The sequence below is a fragment of the Tiliqua scincoides genome, chromosome 4 (genome assembly GCF_035046505.1).
Source record: "Tiliqua scincoides isolate rTilSci1 chromosome 4, rTilSci1.hap2, whole genome shotgun sequence".
Lineage (NCBI taxonomy): Eukaryota > Metazoa > Chordata > Lepidosauria > Squamata > Scincidae > Tiliqua > Tiliqua scincoides.
The window spans coordinates 49,183,529-49,211,107 of NC_089824.1; the positions used below are offsets into that span (position 1 = coordinate 49,183,529).

A 27,579-nucleotide genomic window follows, 5' to 3' on the forward strand; every position below is an offset into this window, starting at 1 on the left:
GCAATGGTAAAGGCATTCATGTAGGGACCCAAGCCCCACATGAACGCCTTGGATCCGGTGCAGTGAAGCTCCCTCCCTCCTCCCGGCACACCTCCTGCCCGCCCTTTCCTCGCCTCCCGCCTCCCTGTCACACATCCTCCCCGCCCTCTTTCTGCCCTTCGCCGCCTCCCCCCTCCCCAGAATGCCTCCTTCCTGTCCCCTCCCTGTGCCGCTTACTGTGCTGCAGCTCGGCGGTCTATGCGACCACCGAGTAGCGGAGGACAGGCGCCCACCTGGCACTAGCCCAGTAGCTAGCATGGGCGCTAGCATGGGTGCTGGCCCAGCATGTTTTCTTCACATTTTTAATATATCATTTTCATGCCTTTCATGTTTGTTTTATGATTATTCTGATCTGCCCTGGTCCTATCTATTTCTGTAAATAAATATGATGTCAATCCATTCTTGGAATGAGGGTCTGCCCTGTCAGCATGAAGATTGTACTGTAACCTTTTCATCCAACATAGGACTGTAAGCTCCTGGGACAGGAACATGCCTTTTCCCTTTATGTAAAGCCCCATGTACACTGGTAAAGTTATTTAAAACAAGCAAACAGTTAAGCTCTTAAGCTTAGCAAGTTACAGTGCGATATGAAAGAACCCAACTTCCAATTTCTTGTACAGTATTTCAGTGGTCAACAAGGACAGCATTTTGCACTAGCTTTCGTAGTGCCATCTTTTGCCTCTTATGTTATAGATCAAGATGTTTATAACTTTAGCATTTCTTTAACTGAAAAGAAAAATAAATGGCAAGTAGAAAAAGCATTTCATTATTTGAAGCCAAAGGATTATTATTTGAAAAAGTATGCTATTAAAATAATGCAGATTTAAAGGTTCCCTATTACATTAGGATTAATTACTTTTTCAAAGAATAAACTGTGAATAGCAGATAAATAAGCTTCTTTCCTGGCAGTGAGTGGTTTTTCTCACAGTTGAATTCTTCCAAGAGCAAAGAAGGTATAAAAAGATTTTCCTCTTTTTTTTTTTTTAAACATTGTAGTTTGATTTGATAGGTTTGGACATAGCATTTCATCAGAGTCATTTATATTCATACATCCATACCGTGACTCAACATATATTCAATTTTTCCTTGAAAATATATATTGTCAAAGCTTATGATTGGATGAGATAAATGGGGGACCAGGGTGTCAATGCCCTGAGGGTCTAATAATTCCCAAAGTAGCCCTGTTGTACACTGAATCTTCTCTGTATTAATAGTTTTAATGTTTCATAGGTAAAATACTACTGCTTAAGACCAAATACTTTGGCTTGTGTTAACTGCATGCAGAGATGTTCAATTCAGTAATCTTTGATTTGAAGCTATAAAAGGAAAAAATATCTTCACAGGCAGAATAAATTAAGGAATCAGCTGCCTTACTTGCAGAGATGGAGAAGAGAAAATAATTCAGTTTACATGCTATTCAGTGTCTCTTGAGCTCTCTGAAGAATGAACAACAGTCAAAGAAGCAACAATGCCTACAGACAAACACAGAGATACTTGTATAGGCAACAGTCATGTACCCAGGTGGGGAGGAGGTTGATCAACAACTTCACTTTTCATGACAAGGTGATATTGATTTAAACCATCATAAGAAATGTGCTGTATGCTTGTCTTTATTGCATGAACAAACTGATAGTGCTTCTCTCTTCCTACAACATGGATATCACAAAAACATCAGAAGAGCTTAAGAGTAGGCAGTAAGGTTGAGCATCCCAGAGTAATTTCTTCTACATGCTACTCATATCCCCAGTAGTGAGGAAAAGGAACTTCCTTTTGCTCTGCCATCTCTAGTACACGGACTGTATCAACAAAGACTTGCAAGCAACCAACAAATGCTATTAGTACCATTTTATAATATCAGATTAGTCAGTGACAAATGTAGTTAATATTCTGAATTCAAGGAATTCTTTGATTTCATTGGAGATAGGTATGCATTTGTAGCATAAAAGAATAATGACAATTACACAACAAAATTGCAGAACATAATGGAAACCTTCCACATGTTTGAAAAACTCTGTCAAAGTCAAAACATTGCACACTTGTATTTTGGTTCAGCAAAAGGCAGTATCTTACCTAGACTGTCTATTTGAAAACAAAAATTATTTTCTATGCAAGCAGGCAAAACTCCAGTTTTAACAATGGGGTAAAAGCCTCCTCACTTTCTTTGCTTTCATATGTATCTTACTTCATTGTGACATTTCAAGAAAAAGCAGATAATTTCAATGAATCTGTGGCTTTTAAAAATCTTCCTTACAAAAATACTCTCTGATCCATATAGTAGGCTGCTACACATTTTTGTTCTCTGTAGAATAACTAATTGGCATCAAGCTGAGACTTCTCTGAGTAGAGCATGTGTTCAAATAGCTGAGCTAGACAGTCTGCAGGTTTCTCCCCTTTTAAGGTCGAGAAAAACACCTGCAACTTCTATAGTTGAATAGTACTAGGAAATGTAAGACACAGTAAGATTTTCAGTTTTGGAAGACACCTGTTTCAAGAACTGGTTGTGTACAATTGTATTCTATATAATAAGACTGCTTCTGTGTTTTTAAGTCGTAAGAATCCTAAGAACATAAGAACATAAGAACAGCCCCACTGGATCAGGCCATAGGCCCATCTAGTCCAGCTTCCTGTATCTCACAGCGGCCCACCAAATGCCCCAGGGAGCACACCAGATAACCAGGGAGCACACCAGATAAGTCATCCTCTGGTGACTACTACTCAAAACTATATTAGGAAGAGTATATACATTGCCCAAAAGAAACTAGGGTGGCTAAGCAATGCCTATGGTTTTCTAGAAAAAGACATTTGTCTTCCTCACCTGTTTTTAGATGTGAGAGTAATTGCTGAAGTACCCTACAGGTTGAAGTCCCTCTTCTGATTTCAGCCAAGATATGAGTGACGGCCAGTGTAGTGTATCAATTTATGTGTTGGATTAGGATTGGGAAAACCTGAGCACTTAGTGCAGATTCAAGCAGTAACGGATCTGCCATTAACTAAAAGGGACAAATGCCCCATGCGTGAACCCTCTACGCCTCTAGGACCACATGGAAGCCTCTCTGAGGCTCCTGATGCAGTCAGAAACTGTGCTTCCAGTTTGCCGAAAGCACAGTTTAAGACATCAAGGAAGCCTCAGGAGGCTTCCCCGGTGCATCCTGGAGTCACACGAGGCTCCATAACATTGCAGTGAGTGAGAGGGGTGGATCTGCATGTGGAGGGCTGCATCTCTCGGGCCGCGGTATCATGGACCTTTGCCCCAGGCATGGGGCTGGGGAAGCCTGCCACTGGATTCAAGCAGCCTGTGTCAGGCTTTCAGGCACAGAAGGGGGAATAGGATATGGCAGCAGACTCTGCCACCATCCCGTGCTCCTCCAGGGCCTGAACTGCTTGGTTTTGTTTAGTCATGCTTGCAGCTCATGTGTTTCTTGCTTAACATTCTTGCTTAACTGAAGAAAGTAACAAGCAGACCAACAGCCTGTGTGCTAGAACAAAACTAACTAAACGTTACAGGAAGCAGGAATTTGGTTAAACAAGAATGTTAAGCAAGGATCACTTGTGCTGTAAGCACTACTACAGAAAAACAAAAGTAATGGGTGGGGGGGGGTTAAGGGGCACTATTTGCATAGGGCTTCCCCATATCTGTGGTTTCCATATCCGCAGCCCCTTGGAACAGATCCCCATGGATTCAGGGGGAAGCCTGTACTCAAGTCAGAAATACTCAAACTCCATTTTAATAAGAACAGAAAGGCATTTATATGGTCATTCGAATTGATTTGAGTGAAGTCTACTCTTTGATATTTTGCAGCCTGAGGGCCCAATCCTACCCAATTTTCCAGTATCAGTGCAGCTACAATGCAGTCCCAAGATAAAGGAACAAGTAAAGGTAAAGGAACAAGTGCTCCCATACCTGCCCTGTGACTGCCTCCCTACCACAGGATGCAGTACATGCCCCTTTGGCACAGCTACACTGGCATTGGAAAATTGGATAGGATTGGGCCCTGAGTTGAGATGTAAAATGGCATTTCCCTTCCCATCCTGGATCTCCTGGGATTCTTAATCTGCCTCACCTGGCCATGAGTCTGTTAAATGTTTAGGTCTTCTGTTTGCTCCTCTAATAAAATCACAATCACCAATAACTTGTTGCTCTGATTTATAGTATGCAGAATTAAAGTAGCTATTCCAGAACAATTTGCACGTAGGGGCATGCTCTGGGTGATATACAATGGCACTTTGTACTTTGTTCAACTTCCTAGCTAACAGAAATGTATATAATAGCCATGGAGCAAGTTAAGAACTGTGCTGGATGAACGTATTTCACTCCCATCATTTACAGCAATGAAACTCCTTCCCCTCTTCTCAGCAGCACACACTCCTGTGCCTGCTAAATCCTTGCAAATGGCAATACTGAACTCAAAATATATATTCTGAATGAACTCGTTTTCACAACTATGGCTTTGATGAACAGGGGAGAGGGCAACTTACTAGCAATGTACACCAAGGCACGTACCCAGGCATTTTAAATCAGTTTCCTTCCTGTTTTTGTTAACGAATTCAGCGTTTTGCATATATTAAAACAAACGCTGCTTCATCCTAGTTGTGCAGCCTTTTCAAAAATCCTAAAGGCCACAGTTTCACAGCCTACTGACAATTTCTCCTTGGAGAGGGCAGGAGGGATGGTTGAATGCAGGCACACTGTGCCTCTGTGCCTTCCTTGTCATGTGGAACTACTGCTCCCCCCAGCTGTTGCCATGGTGACTAAAACTGAAGCAGTTGATCTGGCTCTGAAAAGGTACACAATACCATGCAAGAAGGCCATCAAGTGTGTATTGGGGAGGAGGAAGTGAGGGGGTGGGTAGGCAAGCAAGAGAAGGAAACTTATTTCAGTGGTTCTTTAATAATGTGGATTTTCCACCTGTGCATCTTCATAATGTAAAACTGTAACAAGGTATTAGATAATGTGCATCTGTCAAAGTACAAAGTCAATCCCAGTCAATCCAGTTTGTAATTTCAGGCTGTTCAGATGCTTTTAAGAATGGAAATAACATGCTGTTGGATCCTGAGCAAAATTACCATAATTTGCATATATACACAGAACACTCATTTATAACATGACATTAGGATGTTATGTCTCTTTTCTGCAAATGTCCTGCACATACACGTACGTGTGTGTGTGTGTGTGTGTGTGTGTGTGTGTGTGGGTAGGTGGGTTTGTGAGGGGGGGGAGAGGGGTTAACCCAGGCATTACAATGCAAGGTTTCAGGAAGTGGCAATGGCATGGATTATAGTCTACTGGTATTTTTCTGTTAGAATCTCACAGTTTGCTGTATTAACAGGAAAAAGGAGGGCGAAATTGCTTACAGCTGCAGCAAAAGCATACAGCAAAAGGAGTTTTCTCCAAACAATAACCGACTAAACCCATACCCCTGTCACAGAACAAACACTACTGCAGATGTTTCCACGAGCAGTAACATCTAAAGAGTGGAGCGATTTTGCATTTTAAATGTGTTCTGCTATGGCCAAAGTAGGCATTATGCACATGAATAAAACACTGCTCTTTTTAAGTGGGAAAAGCCAAAACTGGAGGGGTGATCGGAATTGGAGAAACAACAGGAAACCCACTGTAAACCCACTTCCCAGCCTCCAACTTGAAACCACCTCCTTGTACCTTCTCCTACATTCCCATGGAGTTCCACATTTGTGCTTTTTCAAATTTGGAACTTGAGAGAGGGCCTTCTTAGATGGCAGTCTAGAGTGGGAAATAGTGAAGAAAAGAGAATTTAAGCACCCTCCTCTTGCTGTCACTTCTCTGCTCACTTTTCCTTTTTAAAAAGGGTCATTAGGGTGAGGTTACACACACCCACATGTAACACCTGGTTTTGTCTGTATACTCACAATTGAGAAAGTCCTGAACACCAGTCATATGCAAAATTTCACTTTGAGGAAGACCAAGACCACTATTTACTCAAAACTTAATTATCTCAACTAGGTAGGGATGGAGCCATAACTCAGTGGTAGAGTACCTGCTCAGCACATATCAAGTCCCAGGCTCAATTCCTGACAACGCTTTCCCAGGTAGGGATAGGAAAGGCACCTGCCTGGAACCATGGAGAGCTACTGCTAGTCAGTGTTGAAAATAACAAGCTAGAGTACTGGTTTTTCAACCATTGGTACTTGAGGTGCTGTCTACCATTCGAAGGCCCCCTGAACATCTGCTACCTGGCAGCAAGACCAGGAACGTGACACATCAGTTGGAGGCTTGGCAGGCAGAGCTCCAAAGCATGGTTTTCCATGCTCGAAAAAGCCCTCCCGTCCACGCTGAGCCTCTTACTGGTATTTGTTGTGACGGATCTGGCCTCCGAACCCAGAAGTAATCGGTGATGATGTCATTGCCAGTTCCTTCCAGTGGCACTTCGAAGAAGTGGACCATGTGAAGTGGTACGGTGGAGGACAAACATTGAGGAACACTGAGTTAGAGGGACCGGTGGTCTGATTTGGCATAAGGTCGCTTCCAACTCAGTTAACATTTTTCTGCAGTAAGATAAACAGCAACAGTCAGTGGTTAATTAAAGGCACACTTACGGGTCAAAAGCTGCCAGCAAGAAGTTGAGCAGTAAGCTGATGGATTGCTCGACATTGATCTGGTGGGTCGTGGGCATGCGTTTGTTGAGCTGGTAAAAAACTGTAGACAACACCGCTTCAAGTCGAGCCACATTTAGCTCTATGTTTGGATCCAAATTGTTCAATGAATTTTCCCGCAGTGCTTCTATTACATTCCAAATGTCCACTAGGTGCACTATGTAGAATGCAAAAACAACAATCATCAGATCAAAATGAGATACATAATAAACCAGCCTTTTTGTACAATGTAAACATAAACATAGAGGATTCTATAATAGTGGCCCATGCCACTACCACAGACTAAAGACCACTGCATATGTTTCCACGAGCAATAACATCTAAAGAATGGAGCAACTTTGCAATCTGCTCAGGGCTAAAATACCAAACATTGCAACAAGAACAAAAAACAAAACACATCTGAAGGGGTGATCAGGATTGGAGCAGGGAAAACACCCTTCCCATCCACTTCTTTCCACTCCAAACTGCCTCCTCCCGAAAGCTGGTTTTTCTTATAAAGATATTGGCTAGTGGGATTTTGTAGAAGCATATATACTTTGCTTGTGCCAGGCAGGAATGCCGTAACTGAACCTCATGAACTATAGCAAGGTTGTAGGATTAGAAAAGCAGGTTGTAGGATTGATGCCCCAATCCTATCCCCTGTAATCAGTCCTGATGCTAAGGTGCCAAAAAGGCAAGCACCACATCCTACACTGGGGTGGGCACTCAGACAGCCTGTTGGAATCTATAAATACAAATATTTTCTACTTAACTCCTGGTAGACTACCTGATCAGCAATGGGCATACCTATTCTGCTGGTAATGCTGTAATGGGCATACACCTATTCTGCTGGTGTATGTCCAAGGAGAGAAAAGGAGCAGGGAGGTTTGAGACAGAGAGAATAAGTTCTGGTATGCACCACTGCTGTTGGATTCAAACCCATCTGCCTCCACCCTGCCCAGATCCTCCCACTTCTTCCCTCAGCCCTTTTACTGCTTGTCCCCACTGCCACCTCACATGAATGGATGGAGGCCTTGTTACCAGCCTGCACTGGCGGTTGCATTGTGCTTGCCAGCACTGCCACAGCATGTGGCACCAGAGTGTGCAACACTATCACATGACTTCTGCCAGGATCCAGGCCCTTCTGACTGGATCCTGCCAGCTCTGACAGCAGGATGCACACACTGCCGGTGGAGCCCAGCATATAGGACTGGGACTTGATTTTCCTATTATAAGTTGTAGGCAAATGTGAAATTACACTTTTATTGCTTTTGGAATAGCAGGAGCATGGTCACCAGCAGTTTGGACTACTATCCCATTCTAAAAACTTGGGCTTCAGTTAGCATTCATTTAATGTGACTTCTGGTTCTGTTCTTCAACATCGGCTCATTGTATCATTTAGAGCCACCCAACTTCTTTCAGAACAGTAAAACCTCTGAAACACCCAACATGAGAGGCTTGCCCAGGACCCAGTTCACTTTTGGTCAGTAGGGGCCACAGACCTGAAGTTCAAAAGTCCCATTTCCACAGAGATAGAAGAATTAAGATGTTAAGGTAGAGTGGTACCAGGAAAGGGTTTAGAAGAGAGGAGACATTAATGATGGAAATTTGACAATCGCCACTATATTAATATTTAACATTTGTATAGCACTTACTGAGTGTACAAAGCACTTCTATTGTCTTATCTTGATGTAGACCTTACAAAAACCCTGTAAGGGAAGAAGTATTCTCATTCCTATATTACAGATGAGACACCAAGGCCAAGAGGGAGTGATTGCTCCAGGCCACACAGGGAGTATATTGCAGAGGCAAGATTCAAACTTCAGAAGTCCTAATTCAGTCCCTTAGCCACTATGCTACAGTGACTCTCTACCCATGACTGGGATAAGCAGATTATAAAGAAGGACAGAGGAGTAAGAGAGCAACCTCTAGCAGTGTCTCTGCATGCTCCTGCTTCCCACCTCCTTATCTTGTAGATCTGGAGATACAAGGGTCTAACTCCTTTCACTTTGATTTCACACTACAAAGTAAAATCTTTGACCTGGTTAATGGGCTGTAAGATGTTCAATAAAAGTATTATATTCCTGTACAGCTGTCAGGTTTAAGTTCACCATTTGAATGGATCTTATGTTCGCCCCAGCAGTCTAATAAGCTTTTTTTTTTTAAAGCCCATCTTCTTTACTTTCAGCTTTTATACATATTGCTATGTAATACTTGTTGGGATCTGGTAAACGCAGACAGCTTACTCCCACTGCTCAAGGTCTCACAGCTTGGCACAGTTCCAGGGGAGTGTGTGCAGCAGCCTTGCTGGTAAACTTGCTTTGAGAACAGAAACACAGCACGGACAGCAGGGTCCTTCACCAAACATGTATTTACATCAGATACAGTGCAGTTCAGTACAGGCATTCAGCACTGGTCCCATGCAGGGAACCCAGAGCTACTCACAGCCACAATGCTTAGAGCACAGCAACAAAGTACTCCACAGAAATCCATCCAACTACCCCATCAGTCCAGCAGTGGCTGCTTTGGCTTTATGCAAGAGCTGGCCAATGGGTGCCTGTTTCAGGGCAGGCTTGGGCTAATCAGCCCCACCCATTTCCACCTGTGTCTGTAGTCACTCTGTAGGCAATCAACTAGCACCTGCTGAGTGACTCGGCACTTCTTGCCTGTATCAGGCTTTTGCTGCCTCTCCTGGGGCCAAACTTTACACGTGCCTCCTGTGTCAAACCCAGGGGCATCCTCCAGCAACTCCCAGCCAAGGGATTGGGCACAAACCTTGACAATACGATGTTTAAAAAAATCTATGCATGGGAAGAAAATAAGCTGCATTTCCATCATTTCCTATTCAGTTTTATTTTCAGACACTGAACAATATGACGCTTAAAAAGAAGAGAGGTTACAATATGCTTTAATGCTGTAAATTAACACGAACAAGCATTTTTGAAATGTTTTTCTTTTGTCCTTTGTGCTTTATTTAGAGAGCAACAGACATTCTGAAAGCATTCAGAACTTACAACCGCTTCTGCTCAAAAGTTTTTAAAAAGTAACTTGGTAGCTATTATGAGTACCAAGGCAGGAATAAGCCTCTTCTAAAAGATTCCGGGCCTAAATCTATCCAACTTTCCAGTGCCAATGCAGCCACATTGCAGACCTGAGGTAAGGGAACAAACATTCCCTAGACTGCCCCCCTCCCCACAGCAGGACACAGTGCACACCACGTTGGCAAGCTGCATCAACACTGGAAAGTTGGATAGGATAGGGCCCTAAATTTGTTTACTTAAAACAAAAAGCAAACCATCCTACAGGTGTTTTTTCCAAATAACTCCAATGTTTCATGGAGGTATGGATGATTTAAGGCTGAAATTTTAAAACAACTGGGGAAGCCTCCAGTTGTTTTTAGGAGAAGCAGTGCTGGTGGGTAGGGGAGTGTTTGAGGGTGCAATCCTAACCCCTTATGTCAGTGCTTTCCAGCACTGACATAAGGGCAATGCAGCTCTGAGGTAAGGGAACAAACATTTCCCTTACTTTGAGGAGGCCTCTGTGAGTGACACCCAACTGCAGGATGCAGCACACGTCCCTTTGGTATCGCTATGCCAGTGCTGGAAAGCACTGACATAGAGGGTTAGGATTGTGCCCTAAAACTTTTCTAATACTCCACTTTTGTTCTGCAAATCAGTTCCCTGCCAAGTTACTAAAAGCTCAACTTGGGGTGTGTGCGTGCGCGGGGGGGGGGGGGGAGAGCAGGCATATTTTTCCCAGCTGCTAGGGGCAGTGATGACAACAGTATAGTACTGTTTTCCTTATTTGTCCCTCTTCCTGTAGTCTGTGGACACACAGCCCAATCCTGAGCTGCCTGGAACGCGGGGCTGCCACAGTTCAAAAATGGCTGCCACAGCATCCAAAGTGCCCCGGGCACCCACCACCGTCTCCTCTTCATCCCCTTCCCCCGAGTAAAGGAAGTAGCCTCGCAATGGGGTGCTCACAAAATTTTGCTTGGATTACAAACCAAACACATGACTTGAACCAACCCTGCCCTTCTCCAAATTCTGCATCAGTGCAGAGTATTCAGGGAATGGAAGGATGTATGCCCCTGTGCTGATGCTTGCAGCTGCAAGAGTCCCTCCAAAAGGAAGAGAAACTACTCTTCATTTCTTCTATGCAGAATGTGGAGCCTGGGGTACTGGATCTGAAAGCATCTCATCATTACCCTTTCCCATATCTCCTTTCCGACATGTAGAATAGGGAAAGGGAGAAATTTTTTTGTCCCTTCTCATTAGGTTATTCCAGGAGGCACTAGCAAGTTGATGATTGCAAATCTCATGGGGGGACATGAACAATGACACCCCTCCTTTTCCCTCCAATTTTCCCTAGAGGAAATGAGGTCATCTTTCTTCTCTCCCCTCTCCTCCCTATGAAGCAGTAGAGCTCCCTGGGTGGCACTTTCTGCAAAACCCCAGTGTGCAGGAAAGAAGCAAGTTCTTTCCTCTCTCTCTAGTCTACCTGGAAGAAATGAAGGGGTTTTTATTCTGCAGTAAAAAAAGAGCAGCCATGCTTCCTTACTGCTTGCCGAAAAAATGAAGCTGGAAGAAAACAAGTTAGGGAAAAACAAGGGGGCAGCTCTTCTTGTTCTAGTAGTTAGAAGTTCACAGAAGACAACTTAAGGGTATTGCTGGTACCTTGCTTTCACTCAACAGAAAACGGGCGGGGGGAGGAAACAACAGAAGTGAGCAGGAAATGATGGGTGCTCACTGCTGGCAAGGAAGCAAGTGGGCTTACTGGAGCTTGCCCATGTATACAGGGCATCCTGCGTTATCCATGGGGGTGCATTCCAGGACCCCTGTAGATAACGAAACCTACGGGTCTCAGGGCCCTGTCCTCTGGAGGCGATAGGACCTGTCCTCTGAAGCGTTCATGTCAGGCTGACCCTTTGGGTTCAGGACCCATTGATGATCAGATTTGTGGGTTATGAATCTGCCGTTATGCAGCCCCACTATATATACATTTTGCCTCATAGGAATTATATCATGCATCTTTAGTCCATGAAAGCATATGTTCTAATAAATGTGTTAGTCTGTAAGGTGTTATAAGACTTCTTGATAATTTAAATCAAAATTTTAAAGAACATGTATTATTTTCAGCACAATCCTAGAGCTATCTACTCAGTAATAATAATAATAATAATAATAATAATAATAATAATAATAATAATAAAACTTTATTTTTATCCCGCCCTTCTCCCAAAAAGGGACCCAGGGCGGCTAACAACATATAAAACAAATTAAAACATAATTTCACAGATAAAAACATATTAAAAAACACATTAGCAGAATCCATAAAAACAGTAGTCAGAAGAGTCAGAATAAAAGAGCATAAAACAGCAGTTCTTAGAGGAAGCGGGCCTGTAAAAAAGCAACTAAAAGATATATAAAAGATGTTAAAAAGGCCAGAACGTCAGAAGGCTTGGTTAAACAACAAGGTCTTCAGGCCTCGCCGAAAGGACTCAAGAGAGGGAGCCATTCTCAAGTCAAGGGGAAGGGAGTTCCACAACGTTGGTGCCACTACTGAGAAGGCCCTATTTCTTGCCGCCGCCCCACATACCTCCTTAGGCGGCGGCACTTGTAAAAAGGCCTTCTCTGATGACCTGAGAGGACGAGCCGGATTGTACGGGAGTAGGCGGTCTCTAAGATATCCTGGCCCAGAGCAGTATAGGGCTTTAAAGGTCAAAACCAGTACCTTGAATTGGGCCCGGAAACGAATGGGCAGCCAATGTAGCCCCCGGAGAAGCGGGCTGACAGAGTCAAACCGCCTAGCTCCAGTGACCACACGGGCCGCCGCATTCTGCACTAATTGCAGTTTCCGAACCGTCTTCAGGGGCAGCCCCACATAAAGCGCGTTACAATAATCTAACCTCGATGTCACCGTAGCATGGATCACCGTGGCCAGGTCTGCACGATCCAAGTACGGACGCAGCTGGCGCACCAGCCGAAGCTGAGCAAAGGCCCCCCTAGCCACAGCCGCCACCTGGGAATCCAGGAGCAGCTGCGAGTCCAGGTGGACCCCCAAGCTGCGGACCTGCTCCTTCAGAGGGAGTGCAACCCCATTCAGAGCAAGCTGATAATCCAGCACCTGCATCGAGGATTTCCGAACCAGGAGAGCCTCTGTCTTATCCGGATTTAATTTCAGCTTGTTAGCCCCCATCCAGATCCTCACTGCTTCCAGACAGTGCTCCAGGCCCTCAACCGCCACCCTGGAGTCTGGAGGAAAGGAGAGATAAAGCTGGGTGTCATCAGCATATTGATGACACCCCACTCCAAACCCCCGGATGACCTCTCCCAGCGGTTTCATGTAGATATTAAATAGCATGGGGGACAGAATTGAGCCCTGCGGCACCCCGCACCTCAATGGCCAGGGTGTCGAACAGGCATCCCCCAGCACCACCATCTGGGACCGACCTTCCAAGTAGGAGCGGAACCACCGCAAAACAGTGCCTCCAACTCCCAACTCGGCCAATCGGCCCAGAAGGATACCATGTAGTAGTAAGTCCCATTATGTTCAATGAGGCTTACTCTCAGAAAAGTGTATACAGGATTGCCTCCTTTGGCATTTTGTGTAATAACCTTTTCTATTTCTCCTTTTAAAACAAACTGGAATTATTAGTTCATTTCATGATTTCATTTAAGTCTAGGAAAGTGTCACAATGGGGTTTTAATAATCAGTACCTGTTTACATAACAGACAATATCTCTAACTAAATCCAAGTTACACATACATTGTCATGAAATAAATTTAATTTTGAATTATTGCTCTATGCCATGAGAGATCCTCAAAGGTACAATTATGGCTGAACAGATTATAAACAGATTCCTTTTTAAGTGCCTTTTCACATCTCCTGCTATCTCTCCACTATACAGCAGAGGGCGAGCATTTGGCTAACTGAACAACTATAGATACAGGTGCAGCACAAGAAGTAGGAATGAGTATGCTACCACAGCCTCCTTTTATCTTCCTATAATACACACCTACCTATGGCACTGCAGGAATAAAAGGAAAAACAATGAAGATCTGATGGCCTGCCCTTCCCTGAAGTTCCCATAAGCCTTGATTAAATTGCAGCACAGTGGAAAACAGAATTTGTCCATGTTCAGTGTAACAGGATCCTTCACCCCAATAAGGACACCTCCACCCTGAGACCTTATTCCTAAGGAAGACCAGCAAAGGAGTACAACAAAGTCCAAGGAGAGAGGAATGGCTTGAAGCCGCTCCAAACGCCTCAGGAATGAGGGTTGGGATCCGGCATAACTGCCAGGTTCCAGTCCCACCTTCCGCTCCCCACCCGCCCACCCCTGGGGCCGCCCACTGCCCGCCCTTCCCTCACCCCAGATTGCCTTCCTTTTGCCTCCTCCCTGCCTCCTCCCCACCCACCCCAGAGGCCACCCCAGCTGGGCCGACGCAAGGCTCAGTGCCTCCATCAGCGCAGTGGCTTGTGTCAGCCTCCACAGGCCAGCATGCCTCTGTGGGACTTGCGCCAGCCCAAGAGTGCCTCTGTATTTCACCCTAAGATGCAACCATACGAACTAAAATTCTAGATAGACTCTGCAAAATTAACCACTCTGGCTGCTAAACAATCAGCTCAGTCAGTATCTCACATGGCTGCAGTGTAAGTCATCATCACAAGGGAAGCTTAGCACTTCAGACCATTGCGATGTGAATATCTGAGGTGGGAAGCAGGAGATTCAACAATCCACCTACATCTGGTACAACTTATAAACAAATGCAGACAACACATGAAAAGACAAAACTATGAAGCAAGACTAAGGTATGCATTGGGCTCTTAGTTCACAGAAGAGGGCTAAATATTTATTTGAAAAATTCATATTCTGCCTTTCCCATACTGAAGCAAATGCCCAAAGCAGCTTACAAAGCTCCATAATAAATGTACAATGTATCACAACAATAAGTAAAAAAAAATCAAAACAAAGCATTAAAACATTAATTATAACATTAAACAAAGTAAAATCAAGCAAATCAACACACAACATTGAGCCATTGGTGGGGGGAAAAAAATTGATCCAGGAAAGCAGTCAAGCCACAGCACTATTGCAGAGGGCAAACATCCACCCATCAAGCAAATGCTAGATGAAACAGGTATTTTTTTGAGCCTTCAGCGAAAAGCCATGAGGGAGGAAGTAGTTCTTAATTCCCCTGGAAGAGATTTCCATAATTATGCAGCCACTACAGAGAAGGCTTGTCCCGGAGCTGCCAACCCTCACACTTGGGATGGAGATGGCACTTGAAGGAAGAGGGCAGGCTGGAATGTATGAGAGAAGGTGGTCCTTCAGATAGTCTGGACCCAAACTGTAAATGGCCTTAAAGGTCAATACCAGCATCTTGAATTGGGAGTGGAAACGAATGGGCAGACAGTTTAGCTGCTGAAGAGGTGGTCCAACAGATTCACATAGTTTGGACCTTGTATCCACCCGGGCCATTGCATTCTGCACTAATTGCAGCTTCCGAACCATCCTCAAGGGTAGCCCCATGTACAGCTTGTTACAGTAGTCATTATTTATTTCTAATAAATAAACATTTCTTTAAATATTTCAGGAAGTTAGAATTCAGAGAAGAGTTGGGGTCATTAAAAGGATACAGGGAAAGGATATAAAGGATCCTTTTATATTTCCATATAAAAGGATACAGGGAAATTGCAGAGTAGTGAAATTAATCAGTCTGAACAGCAGAAGGTTTATTAATTAATAACTATATCCTGTATGTCCTTAAGGTAGTTCAGAAATATTCCCATGAGGCTCCTGCAATATCTCCTTTTCAGACACTAGACTGAAACCGCCTTAACTTTTTAAATATAACAGCCTAATTTGCTCTCAGTGTTCAGTCAAAAATGTTCCAGTGATACCTACACATGAATCTTTTTTTTCCAGGAAGCTGAAGAACTGTCAGAGATGACATAGAATAAACTTGTAGTGAAGTCACAAATTAAAATGCCAGATGGTATTCACTCAAGATTTCTTAGAGAGCTAAAACGTGAAATGGTTGGCTAAAATATGTCCCACTGCTGAAACTGGCTTCCTTAACAAAAGACTGGCAGTCTGCCAACGTTTGAACCACAATTTTTAAAAAGAGATCCAGGGGGGATCCATTAAATTACAAACCTGTCAGCCTAACTTCTGTCCAAGGTAAACTGATGGAAAGTATTGTTGAGGCTGCAGCTGTCCAAACTTTGAACGGCAAGCTTTGGTAAGGAAATATTGGAAGTTGAAGCTACATCTAAAAAGAAACTGCTTGAGATTTTTAAAGAGGAAAAGTTCATAATTGTCATAGTCAACTGCCACAGATATAGAACAGTTTATCACTTCCTGAGGATGAGGTAATACAAAATTATAGGAAGATACTCTACTAGTCACTAGATGGCACTGTGCATGTTTTAGTAAGTGCCACACATATGTGCTCTGACATACTTAGGATATGCTCAAAGTGCATCAGATTAATAGTAACCAAGATCTATGCATTTCTGTTGCTCCTTTAACAAATCAATTACATCTACGTATCTGTGTAACTACCTCTGTGTAATTTGGTTTCAGAGTTAGCCAATCCATTTTCACAGGGCAATTAATAATAATAAAATGTTGAACTGAACAAAGGAATATCTCAGCAATAATAATAATAATTATTATCATGGCAACGGAATGCTCAAGTGTGAGGCATGTATTTGTCTCACTTTATCATTTTACTGAGTCAGGTTGCAATCCTATACACACTTTCCTGGGAGTAAGCTTCATTGAACACAATGGGACTTACCTCTGAGTAGACATGCATAGGATTGGGCCGTCAGTACAAAGCAGACTCAAACAGTGAGGTGTAGCAGCTACAGAGATAAGCCACGATACTAGTCCACTTTTCAGAAATGCTATAAAAATTACTAACATAATGTATCTGAAGTTTTCTGAAAACCGCAAAATGATATAAAAATGTTAAATGTTTGAAGTCTTTGGCACAATCCTCTCTAGTCCCTGTTTCCTACTGTTACAGTGCAATCCTATGCATGTCTACTCAGAAGTAAGTCCCACTGTGTTCAATGAGGCTTACTCCTAGGAAAGTGCAAATAGGATTGCAGCCTAAATACTTATAACTGAATTATGGAGCAATTTAGAGCCAGACTTAAGCTGGTGCAGCTCCCATGTCGGCCTCCGACTATTGACTTAAGATTCATGTTTGTTCCACCTCGTGAGCCAGGGAGGCTGGGGCAAAGGATTGTGCCAGCTCCCGAAGGCCAAATCTGGACTCTGAACGAGTCCAGTAAGATCATGCCAGCTAAGGCAGACTGGTGTGGGGGGTGTGGGAGGACAGAATCGAGGCAGGGAGCGGGGTGTTTTGAGGTGGGGGAAGGGCGGACCAGGAGGTAGATCAGGAGCAGGATGGGGAGTGGGATTTGCCATGGCGGCGCAGAATGAATCACAACCCCTGTCCTGTGTCCGAGCCATGTTAACACTGGCTGCTCAGATTTGTGTCTGCAAAACTACAGGCATAGATCTGAGTAGCCCCATAGGGATGGCTGGGGCACAACATAGAGTAAGGGGGAAAATATCCCCTTACCCTGAGTTGCCCTCCAGCCAGCTAGAACCAGCTAGACCTTTGACAACCTAACCTCTAGCTAACATTAGCTTTGCAATATTGAAATTTCATCTTAACTATATATCAAATATATCATATACACTATAATTTCAATGAGACTTGCTCCCAGGTAAGTGTATATAGGACCACACCCTTAGAAACCCTTATTTGGCTACCACATCATCAGATTGGAGTTTGCATTGCTTCTAGATACATTTTTTGTGCTGATTATCCACCCTCGTTCAGTGACTAACACTAAAATCCAGTTTTTATTGCCACAGAACTACCTCAGCAAAATGTTATGTTAAGCTCTGAAGTGCTGCATCATCAAACTCGGTGGATGGTAGTAGCCAGCTAAGAAAGGTGGAAAAGCGTTCGTTAATACAAAAATCTCTCAGTCATCAACAATGACAGGACAGAAAATTAATTAGATAAAGCCAAGAAGTAAATGGGATCTGGGTAAAGTACTATGCACAGTGACATTTGTGTATTTATGGTAGCAATTTTCAATGTCCTCAGAAACTCAGGTGGAGTAAGAGTCTGCATACTGTGGGTATTCGTTTGAAGTCTTTTTTATCTTGCAAACTCTGAAGATGATTTGCAACTCCAATATAAAGGAACTTTTAAGGAAGAGAGGAAAATGTTGAATTATTTCATGGGGTAAAATGGGGTGTGGGAGATGAAGCAAATGAAAGCACACAAGAGAATGTGCTAAAAGAATTAAATCACTTATTTCCAAGCACAGTGTTATTCTACTTATGTATACATTCTTTAAAATGCATGATCTTCAACTTGTTCAGAATGGGATCCCACCTCAAACACCAGCCTGCAGTATGGAACCCACCTTAAGACCAACCAACCCGCCTTTATGGTGGATACTTAACAGCAGGTCCTGCTATGCTGCTGCTTCTCCTCTAGGCAGCATGCATGCAAGAATGCTGCTGCACATCTGGCTGCAGTGGCAGCAAGAGGTGGCTCATGCATGCTATGCCTGCCATAGTGTGATGTTGCTAACCAGTCACCCAATGAGCGAGAAGGTGAGCAAGTGAGCTGTCATGATTTCCCCTTCTTTTCCTAGCTGATGCTGGCCAATTAGCCTGCCTCTTTTTTTCCCCCAGGTCAACTGAAAGGAGAGGAGGAGCAGAGTGTGGCAAGACAACTTTGTACACTCAGTTTTGAAAGGCGGGTGGGGGGTCGGAAGATGTGAGGTGAGGAAACACAGAAGGCATTTGCCCTATTAGAGGGCAAGTGAATAGGTGGGAGACTGATGGTTTGGGGGCTTGGTCAAAGTAACCTCTCCAAAGTCAAAATCTCCAGAACTGACCTAATCTTGGACTCCTAGCCCTGGCCTTAAACAAGAGCCTCAAAACAAAATGGTGTCAGCAGCAATGCCACAACCACCTGAGATTGGGCCACAACCCACTTCTGGGTCCCGACTCACATGCTGAAGATCTCTAATCCAAACTAAGAGCAAACACAAGTATAACATTTTAAGCATGGAGGGACTTAAACAACATTCATTCACTCCTGTGTAGTAGTACTGCAAATCCCCGTCTGCCTGTGTCGCTGAGGTAATCATACTACAAGCTGACACCCCATGCATGAAATATACATGCATGGATGCATTCCTCCTAACTTCAGTAGTTAAACATAACTGAACAAGCATTCTATGGCGGCACCATAATTCATTAATTCTTTCCATAGACTCACCTAAGGAGGCTATACACATTTACCTGGAAGTAAGCTCCATTAAACTCAATGGGGCTTACTTCTGGGTAGACACACATAGAATTTCACTGTACTCTGGTCAGAGAGAGAGAGAGAGAGAGAGAGAGAGAGAGAGAGAGAGAGAGAGAATCTCAGAGGCAAATACCTGTATGTACAAGTGTGTATTTACCTGAGGCAAATACCAAAGGTTTTAGGTATTTTTCAGCGCACGAAATCTCATGCTAATTCCTACAAACTCTCTCTCTCTAGTACTCTCCTCCATTTTTTGAGATGATACTTGCTCCTTTATTTTGACCACAACTTTTAAACAAAAGAATATAAAAAGCATTTGTATGGAATGCAGGTTATTGGGAGAATAAATGAAAATGCTTTAAGAAGTATAGCCTGCAGTGCCACAATGCAACTTCATGTTGGCATCATATAGATACTCAAACTGCCAGTCTTTCTTGCTGGCATGATGATATAATAGCCCCAGAAGTAAGACTGGCCCAGAGTGTGATGTGTTTAAAAATATCTGAAGCACATTCATCTTTAACAGCACTTGCATTTAATTTACAGATGTGAAATTATTGTGCATTAGAGAGGGTGGGACATACGCCTAATACAAAGTGACAGGCAGAAGAGAGAGAGGCCCCAAAGGCATGGAAGAAACTGAAGCTGACTAGCCTACATGCCACTGAGGTCTGACTATTCGAACTGAGCAATGTATGAGGAAGAGAAGGCTTAACAAGGTCACCATCATGGTCAGTAGTAGCACAACTCCATCCCCATGAAAACAGCTATATTGTCCTGGAGAAGAGAGAGAGCAGAAAGTCTTTTATTCAAAAGAAAAAAGAAGAGGGAAAAAACAACAGCAAAAACCCCAAGGTGTCAAATTAAAAACCATCAGGGAGATGAACTCCCGGTTTGTCTGCTCTAATTAAACCACATATTAGAATCATCAGCCTGGCTTTAAATTCAAGGCTTTTCAATTGCCAACTGTTTATTCTGATTTTGGAAAATCGGCAGTCTTTCTTTCTTCTATAGCCAGCAACACAGTATACTCAGACAGCAACACACTGAAGAAAGCTTGCCAAGGATGGTGGTTGCTTTCCAGTTGTACAGTAAATGTTCAGTGGTATCATGGAGCTATCACGATCTGTGCTGTGCTGTGTTCTGCTGCTGTGTGTGCTGTGTTCTGCTGCTGCTGTGGCTCATAGGGAAACTGTGGGAGTGAATATGGTATTTTATGTCAAGTGTATTTTAATAAATGCAACAAAAATAAACAATTTACACTGAGGAAGACAGAACGGTGTATTTTGGAATTCCAGAATTCCACTGCACATACAAGGTCCAGTGTCATAGCTGGTGTTCAGGTCTTCCTATCTCAATTTTGTTGTTCATGATTGTGCTATCTCAGCACCAAAAGCAGAAGGTTCAGTCTCGCATTTCTCCACTGAAGCCTCAACATGGGTTTCCATAACCATGAATGGGATCTATTTGCTTGTTTATTTTTGTCCATTAAAGTTGAGACTCGTGACTGAGTTCTTATACCACAGTAAAATTACTGAAGGGTTTGGTCAGCACTGAGCACTTTCTACACCACTCATGGCATTCCTATAAAGGTATCAATTGACACGGAGTGATGGGTTTATTTAATTATACATATAGTGTTTCTCAAACTGTGGGTCAGGACCCACTAGGTGGGTCACGAGCCAATTTCAGGTGGGTTCCCATTCATTTCAATATTTTATTTTTAATATGTATATTAGACTTGATGCTACCATGGGATGTGACTGCATTTGGGGTAATGTTACAGACCTGTGCTTTTAGCAAACTATTATGCATTTTCTTTTAACAATGATAGTTAATGGGACTTACTCTTAGGTAAGTGTGGGTAGGAGTGCAGCCTAGGATTGCTAAAAGTTTCCTGCTTAATGATGTCACTTCCGGTCATGACATTACTTCCGCTGACAGATTCTCATTCTAAAAAGTGGGTCCTGGTGCTAAATGTGTGAGAACCACTGACATATAGTATCTGCATGGTACCTTATAGAGTGTCATAAGCAAACATTAAGACAGGCCCCCTGTTCTTAAGAAGTTTATAATCTAAAATAGGTAATTGGGAGAGAACAAATAAAGGATGAATGGATGGGTGTGTGGGAAAGGCAAGGGATGAATGTGAGTAAATGTTGTTACACATAAAACCTGCACTCATTCACACATCTCCCACATCACAGTACAAAAACAACAGACAAAAAGGGAGCATTTTAAAAACCCACCAGAAAACCCCCAGGAAGGACACAGATCTCCGTTCAAGTTGGAGGAAGTTCCATAACTGTGGTGCGACCACAGAAAAGGCTCTATGTCTATTTGCTGCACTACCTCCTCCGCCACAGCCTCAGTCAGGAGCAGCGCACAGCCTCCTTAGGTGACCCATGTGATGAAACACATCAAGTGCACAGACAGAGATACTGGAGTGGACAGAGTGAGAGGCACCTGGAGTACAGAGGTATAGTTGGGTGTCATCTGCATATAGCAGATGATGAAAATCATGGGATGTGATGAGATTACTTAAGGCAGTCGATGAGAATGGAGATAATGAATGGAAGCAGTAAGCCAGCACTGAGGATTGGCAGAGTGAACTAATGAAGAACTGAGGGAGGAGCCGAAGATAGAAACTGAAGTTTAGAGAGTAGGCAGAAGTAACGAGAAGGGGGAATCATGCTTACAAGACAGCCAGTGCACTGGTAGACTGTGGGCCATGGAAAGAGCAAGAGAGAGTGGGAGGAAAGTGGATCGTGCTCAGCGTTAAAAAAAACCAAGTGATGGGGGGTGGTTGCTGTAGTTGAGTGGACATAAGAACATAAGAACAGCCCCACTGGATCAAGCCATAGGCCCATCTAGTCCAGCTTCCTGTATCTCACAGCAGCCCACCAAATGCCCCAGGGAGCACACCAGATAACAAGAGACCTCATCTTGGTGCCCTCCCTTGCATCTGGCATTCTGACTTAACCCATTCCTAAAATCAGGAGGTTGCGCATACACATCATGGCTTGTACCCCATAATGGATTTTTCTTCCAGAAACTCGTCCAATCCCCTTTTAAAGGCGTCTAGGCTAGACGCCAGCACCACATCCTGTGGCAAGGAGTTCCACAGACCGACCACGCACTGAGTAAAGAGTGGAGAGAGTGGAGAGATCCAACACAGCAGTTCTTAAAAAAAAAAAAAACACAAGATGAAAAGTGATTGTGACAGTGAGTGGGAGAATCAGGCCAAAGAAGAGAGCAGACAAGAGGCAGCTGGGTAAGAGAGGCATTCAGGGTGAATGCTGAAATCACAAAAGGAGCAAGGTGGGAAAGCAGAGTGCACTTATTTGGAAAGTATTTTGTTTCCTGGCTGCCAAAGAGCTAATGAAACCAAAGCGGAGCCAACTCTTTAGACTGAAGGAATCTGATCTCACTAGAGCTCAGTACAAGAAGGGATTGTAGCAATAGTAAGTAGAGCCTAACACACCCAGGTGGCACTTAAGTCATCAATATCCTGAGAATACTGCTGATCAAACTCAGACTCATTGCTCTCCCAAGATCTTGAAGATATGAATGGAGCACTAACTGTGATTCAGCCTGGATTTATAAAAGTGGCTATAAAAGAAAGAAGTGAAGGAATTGTACGCCTCTTTATTATCTGCTGAGAATAAAGGTTTCCTTTAAATGCTTTGAAGGTATGGAGTTCAAGGGAATACATTTAGTGCTTCTTATTTCTTCGGCTGCAGTTCTATGCCAAGGTTTGTACATTTGGACTCCATTATTATCAATGGGGCTTCTGTACACAATCAAGGACTGCAAATACAAAAGGCCTTGCCCTTATGATTTATTCTGTTGGCAAACAAGTTTGTAAAATCCACTCCATAAATCACTTCAACAGTGCAATATCGTAACTTGTGGCACTGCACTGGTGATGCAAGACAATTCAGGACGCTGAGCCAGCACATTTAAACTTTCTAACCCCTCCCCTTTCTTACTTATCAAGGCAGCCCAAAGTGACTCACAATAAGATAAAACAATAAAAACAAACTAAACAACAACTACCTAAAAATGCAACAAAAGGTTAAATTTAGCACAAAAACTGAAAAGCCAAAGCTAAATAATTCAGTCACTACTGCCAAAATCATTCTCCTCCAAAAGCCAAATGGAAAACCTAAGTCCTTTTTGAAGGCATGTAGGGTAGAGGCCAACTGAACTTCAGAGATTAGCGCATTCAATAAGATTGGCACCACCACTGAGAAGGCTCTTCTCCTAGTGGATGCTTGCCATGACTGAGAAGGAAAGGTCACTCAGAGCAAGATGACAAACAGTGCATAGGGAGGCATTTATAGAAGGAGATGGTCCTTAAGATATCTGATGTTGGGGTTCCCCTCCTCCTACAAGTCCCCAACTTACCTAGGGAGAAGGCTTCTGGGTCAGAGGATCAGGGAAGAAGCAGGTGGAACATGGGGCCACCTCCCTATAGGCTGCCTGGGCACTCTCGTGGGCGGCAAGGCACAACAGAGGAACACTGCGTGCCAAACCCCCTGCTTTGCCCCCCCTTGGAGGAGGGAGGGGGGAGACAGGACGCAGGCCATTCGGCTGCTGGGCAACCGCCCCTCCCCCACCTTGGGGGGAAGGGGAGCACTCCCTCGCCCAACCAGCCGGGGCCTGCCTTGCCAGGCAGGGCACCTGGCTGTGACATCAGGAGCCCATAGCTGGACCTCCCCGAGTTGTCTGCAGAGCTACAGGACCCAGGTGGGCAGGGCCAGCCCACCCCCCAAAGGCAGAGGCAGCAGCCCTCCCAGCCCTCTCAGGAACAACCCTGGCAGCTCCAGGTGAGAGGAGGTGGGAGGGAAACAGAGAGAGGAAGGGGAGGAGTGCTGGTAATCCCAGGGGAGGGCAATCCCAGAGACAGGCACTTTTTGTACCATCCCTGTGAGGGAAGGGGAGGGGTCTGCCCTACATAAACCTGGAGGCCAGGGATGACAAGGCAGTTGGGAGTCAGAAAAGCAGGCAGGAGGATCTGCTGCTAGCAGTCCCTGCGCCTGACTGGGAAATGCTGCCAACCCAAAGAGGGAGAACTGAGTGACACAACCCCCCCCCTTCTTCTGGTGAACTGTTCTGAGGTCTCCACAAGGGGGTCCCCCTCAGAAAGGCCGGGCAGGCCCTCCCCCCCCCCACAGGGAGGCCTCTCATCTGGGTTTCAAAGCATTTAGAGTTTTAAAAGTTATAACCAGTACCTTGAGCTGAGCCCAGAAACAAATTGGTAGACAATGTGACACACAAAGAATTGGGGTGATGCACACTTGCCAAGCAACCCAGGGTAACAACCTGTATACTACATTTGGCATCACTAAAGTTTTCAAGCATTTTCACTGGCAGTTCCATGTGGAGTGTATTCCTTATTCCAATTGGGAGGTGACTAGAAGATGAAGAACTGCAGCTAGATTAGACCTCTTCAGGAAAAGTTGCAGATTTCAAATCAGTTGAAATTGGTAATAGGTGCTCTTTGTCACTGAGGCCACTAGGTTTCAGGGAAAGCTTTGGATCAAGGAGCATACCATGAAAGCATACATGTATTTTAGGAGGTGCACATCCCTATAAGACTAAACACTATCTCTCAGATCAATAGTACACCAAACTAAAGGCACCTTCATCTTAATTGATTTGAATTTTCATTCCCCAACCAATCCCACACATTGGTTCAAGGTCTCCACCACCTTCCCAGAAGCAGACAGGCCTGTGTGTCAAGATCGTATTGATGACTCTGCCTCAGATCTCTAAATTATTTCATTAAGAAGGTTCATGTGATGCTGAATGGTGTATTGTATTGGCAACCTTCAGTCTCGAAAGACTATGGTATCGCGCTCTGAAAGGTGGTTCTGGCACAGCGTCTAGTGTGACTGAAAAGGCCAATCCGGGAGTGACAATCCCTTCCACACCGGGAGCAAGTGCAGTCTGTCCCTGGTCTGTCTCCCTGGCTATGGGCCTTCCTTCTTTGCCTCTTAGCCTCAGACTGTTGGCAAAGTGTCTCTTCAAACTGGGAAAGGCCATGCTGCACAGCCTGCCTCCAAGCGGGCCGCTCAGAGGCCAGGGTTTCCCACTTGTTGAGGTCCATCCCTAAGGCCTTCAGATCCCTCTTGCAGATGTCCTTGTATCGCAGCTGTGGTCTACCTGGAGGGCGCTTTCCTTCCACAAGTTCTCCATAGAGGAGATCCTTTGGGATCCGGCCATCATCCATTCTCACGACATGACCAAGCCAACGCAGGCGTCTCTGTTTCAGCAGTGAATACATGCTAGGGATTCCAGCACGTTCCAGGACTGTGTTGTTTGGAACTTTGTCCTGCCAGGTGATGCCGAGGATGCGTCGGAGGCAGCGCATGTGGAAAGCGCTCAGTTTCCTCTCCTGTTGTGAGCGAAGAGTCCATGACTCGCTGCAGTACAGAAGTGTACTCAGGACGCAAGCTCTGTAGACCTGGATCTTGGTATGTTCCGTCAGCTTCTTGTTGGACCAGACTCTCTTTGTGAGTCTGGAAAACGTGGTAGCTGCTTTACCGATGCGCTTGTTTAGCTTGGTATCGAGAGAATGAGTGTCGGAGATCGTTGAGCCGAGGTACACAAAGTCACGGACAACTTCCAGTTCATGCTCAGAGATTGTAATGCAAATGATGCTGAATAGCACAGGCACAAGATGGAACCTTATAGGTCTCTGTAGACCAGAGGAGGAGCAAAAGTCCCCCATTAGCACTTTCTGGACTCTGCCATTGAGAAATTAACAGTCTCCTATATACCATGCCACCCATGCCTATTTCTGCCAGATTGACAAAGGTCCAGGAGCTTCAGCAGGTCACACTCCTGCATTCATGCTTTTAAACTGGTAAAAACTGTGATCACTAGATGTAGTACAGCTGTACATGCTATGTTATAGCAGAGCCACAGATGTAGAAGAGGCAAGGCTGAGGAAAGCCAGAAGGACCTGGGCTTGAGAGAATTCCTATTTTTCACTAGCTTCTGGGGTTTCATTTTCCCTCTGTTCTAGCTTAACGTTCTGGTTCAGGTTTCTGAGGTTTGGCTTTTTTGTTTCAGTCTTTCACAGTATCTGCCTCCTCCTCGCAAGACATAGCTCAACATCCAACTTAGTTTAAGAGCCCAGTGTCCTCACTGTCACTGATGAAGCCATGCCAAAAATGAGTGCACTCTTATCTATTGGGGGAAGAGGCAGATAAGGAGGTTTTGTTAAGGAAAGGGCAAATATTTCCCTTTACCACTCCTTAAGCCTCCTGCTCTGCAATCAGTCTCCTCAGATCTTTGGCAGCTCTATGCCACATGACAGCCAATCCTGAATAGGACTGGGCTGTAAATTTGATTCTTCCCTGCTTGATTCTTCCCCCCGTTGTATTTACATTATATTCAAAAGTGGCTTTGGTTGTCCTGGTTTATTTTGTTTATCTTACTGTATGTGGCTATGATAGGCAAGAAAGGAGGGATAGAAAGTTTAAAAATCATTATATAAAAATGTCACGAACACATATACACGCAAATCAGTGCCACCCACGTCATGTAGTTAGTCAGGAACTCATTTTCTCATAAAATACGTAAAGTACTACATATTATTTTCAAAATAAAAATAACTATGTACTTCACCATACACAAGGCTATCCATCATATATTCTGCTGATAGTTTAAGAAGCATGTAGCATACTTTGGGATTGCTTATATATAATGAGTTATTCACAGATAAAAAAAGTTGCTAATTTGTTTACCATTCTAATAGTAGACATTTTGAAGGCAAAAATTAACATGCGTTGTAAATGGAGATGCTTGAAATAAAATCCATCCAGCTACACAATGAACAAATTAATGTAAAAGGAACACATCTAAAAGTGTTTTTAAAAAAATTAGGAAAAAGTCTTATTTTGGAGTTCTCGTGTCTCTCATAATTTTGCTTAGAGTAGATGAGAAATTATTTCTCTAAAGATGTGCTTTAAAAGTTCCACCCTCTTCTTCCCCCTTATGCATGCCAAGATAGAAACCTTTTAACTTGTTAAGTTTAATTGGCAGTAGTGGAATAGCATGCTTTTCTGGAGGGCCAGGTGTTCTTATTAGCATCTCCTGAAAGTGTATTAAAACAAGTCTTTATCTGTATTTCAGCTGGAGAACAGGTACAGTTCTGCATCTGAATATTAATGGCAGTAATTTGAATTAACCACAGATATACTTACAGTTGCATTTCTTCTGTACAAATCTAAGCTTGCATGCTGTTCTGTAGGTTGACAGGCGGATGCGATCCAGATCTTGAGCCCCTAATGGTAGAGGATTATACACATGCTTTTACACTTGCAACACAGAAGGCAGAGCAGAAAAAAAAATGGACATTTTCAAGGTTGTCTTTTCAAACTAGAGAGAATGGGAAGACTGCAAAAGTTAAAAGAGTTTAGCAAACAAAAAGCCATCTATATTTGTTGAAATGAAAAACAATCTGCTGAAACCACAAGCTAAAAGACAGAATGCTTGAGCTCCAAAACCAAGAAAAAGAATGTTGTATTTAGCATTTAACTAAAAAGTGCATGAT

The 27,579-nt window shown here is 43.8% G+C and overlaps 1 protein-coding gene across 16 annotated transcripts in view; it reads right to left on the reverse strand.

Annotated features, from left to right (window-relative positions):
• The window catches only part of DTNA (dystrobrevin alpha), a 211,627-nt gene that overhangs the window by 80,272 nt on the left and 103,776 nt on the right, over positions 1 to 27,579 (reverse strand). For all 16 annotated transcript variants that reach the window (XM_066626649.1, XM_066626650.1, XM_066626659.1 and 13 more), the window contains 2 exons: positions 27,230 to 27,310; positions 6,613 to 6,826 (listed from right to left, as the gene is read on the reverse strand). In XM_066626649.1, coding sequence (XP_066482746.1) covers positions 6,613 to 6,826; positions 27,230 to 27,310 — 295 coding nt within the window. The remainder of the gene's footprint in view (positions 1 to 6,612; positions 6,827 to 27,229; positions 27,311 to 27,579) is intronic.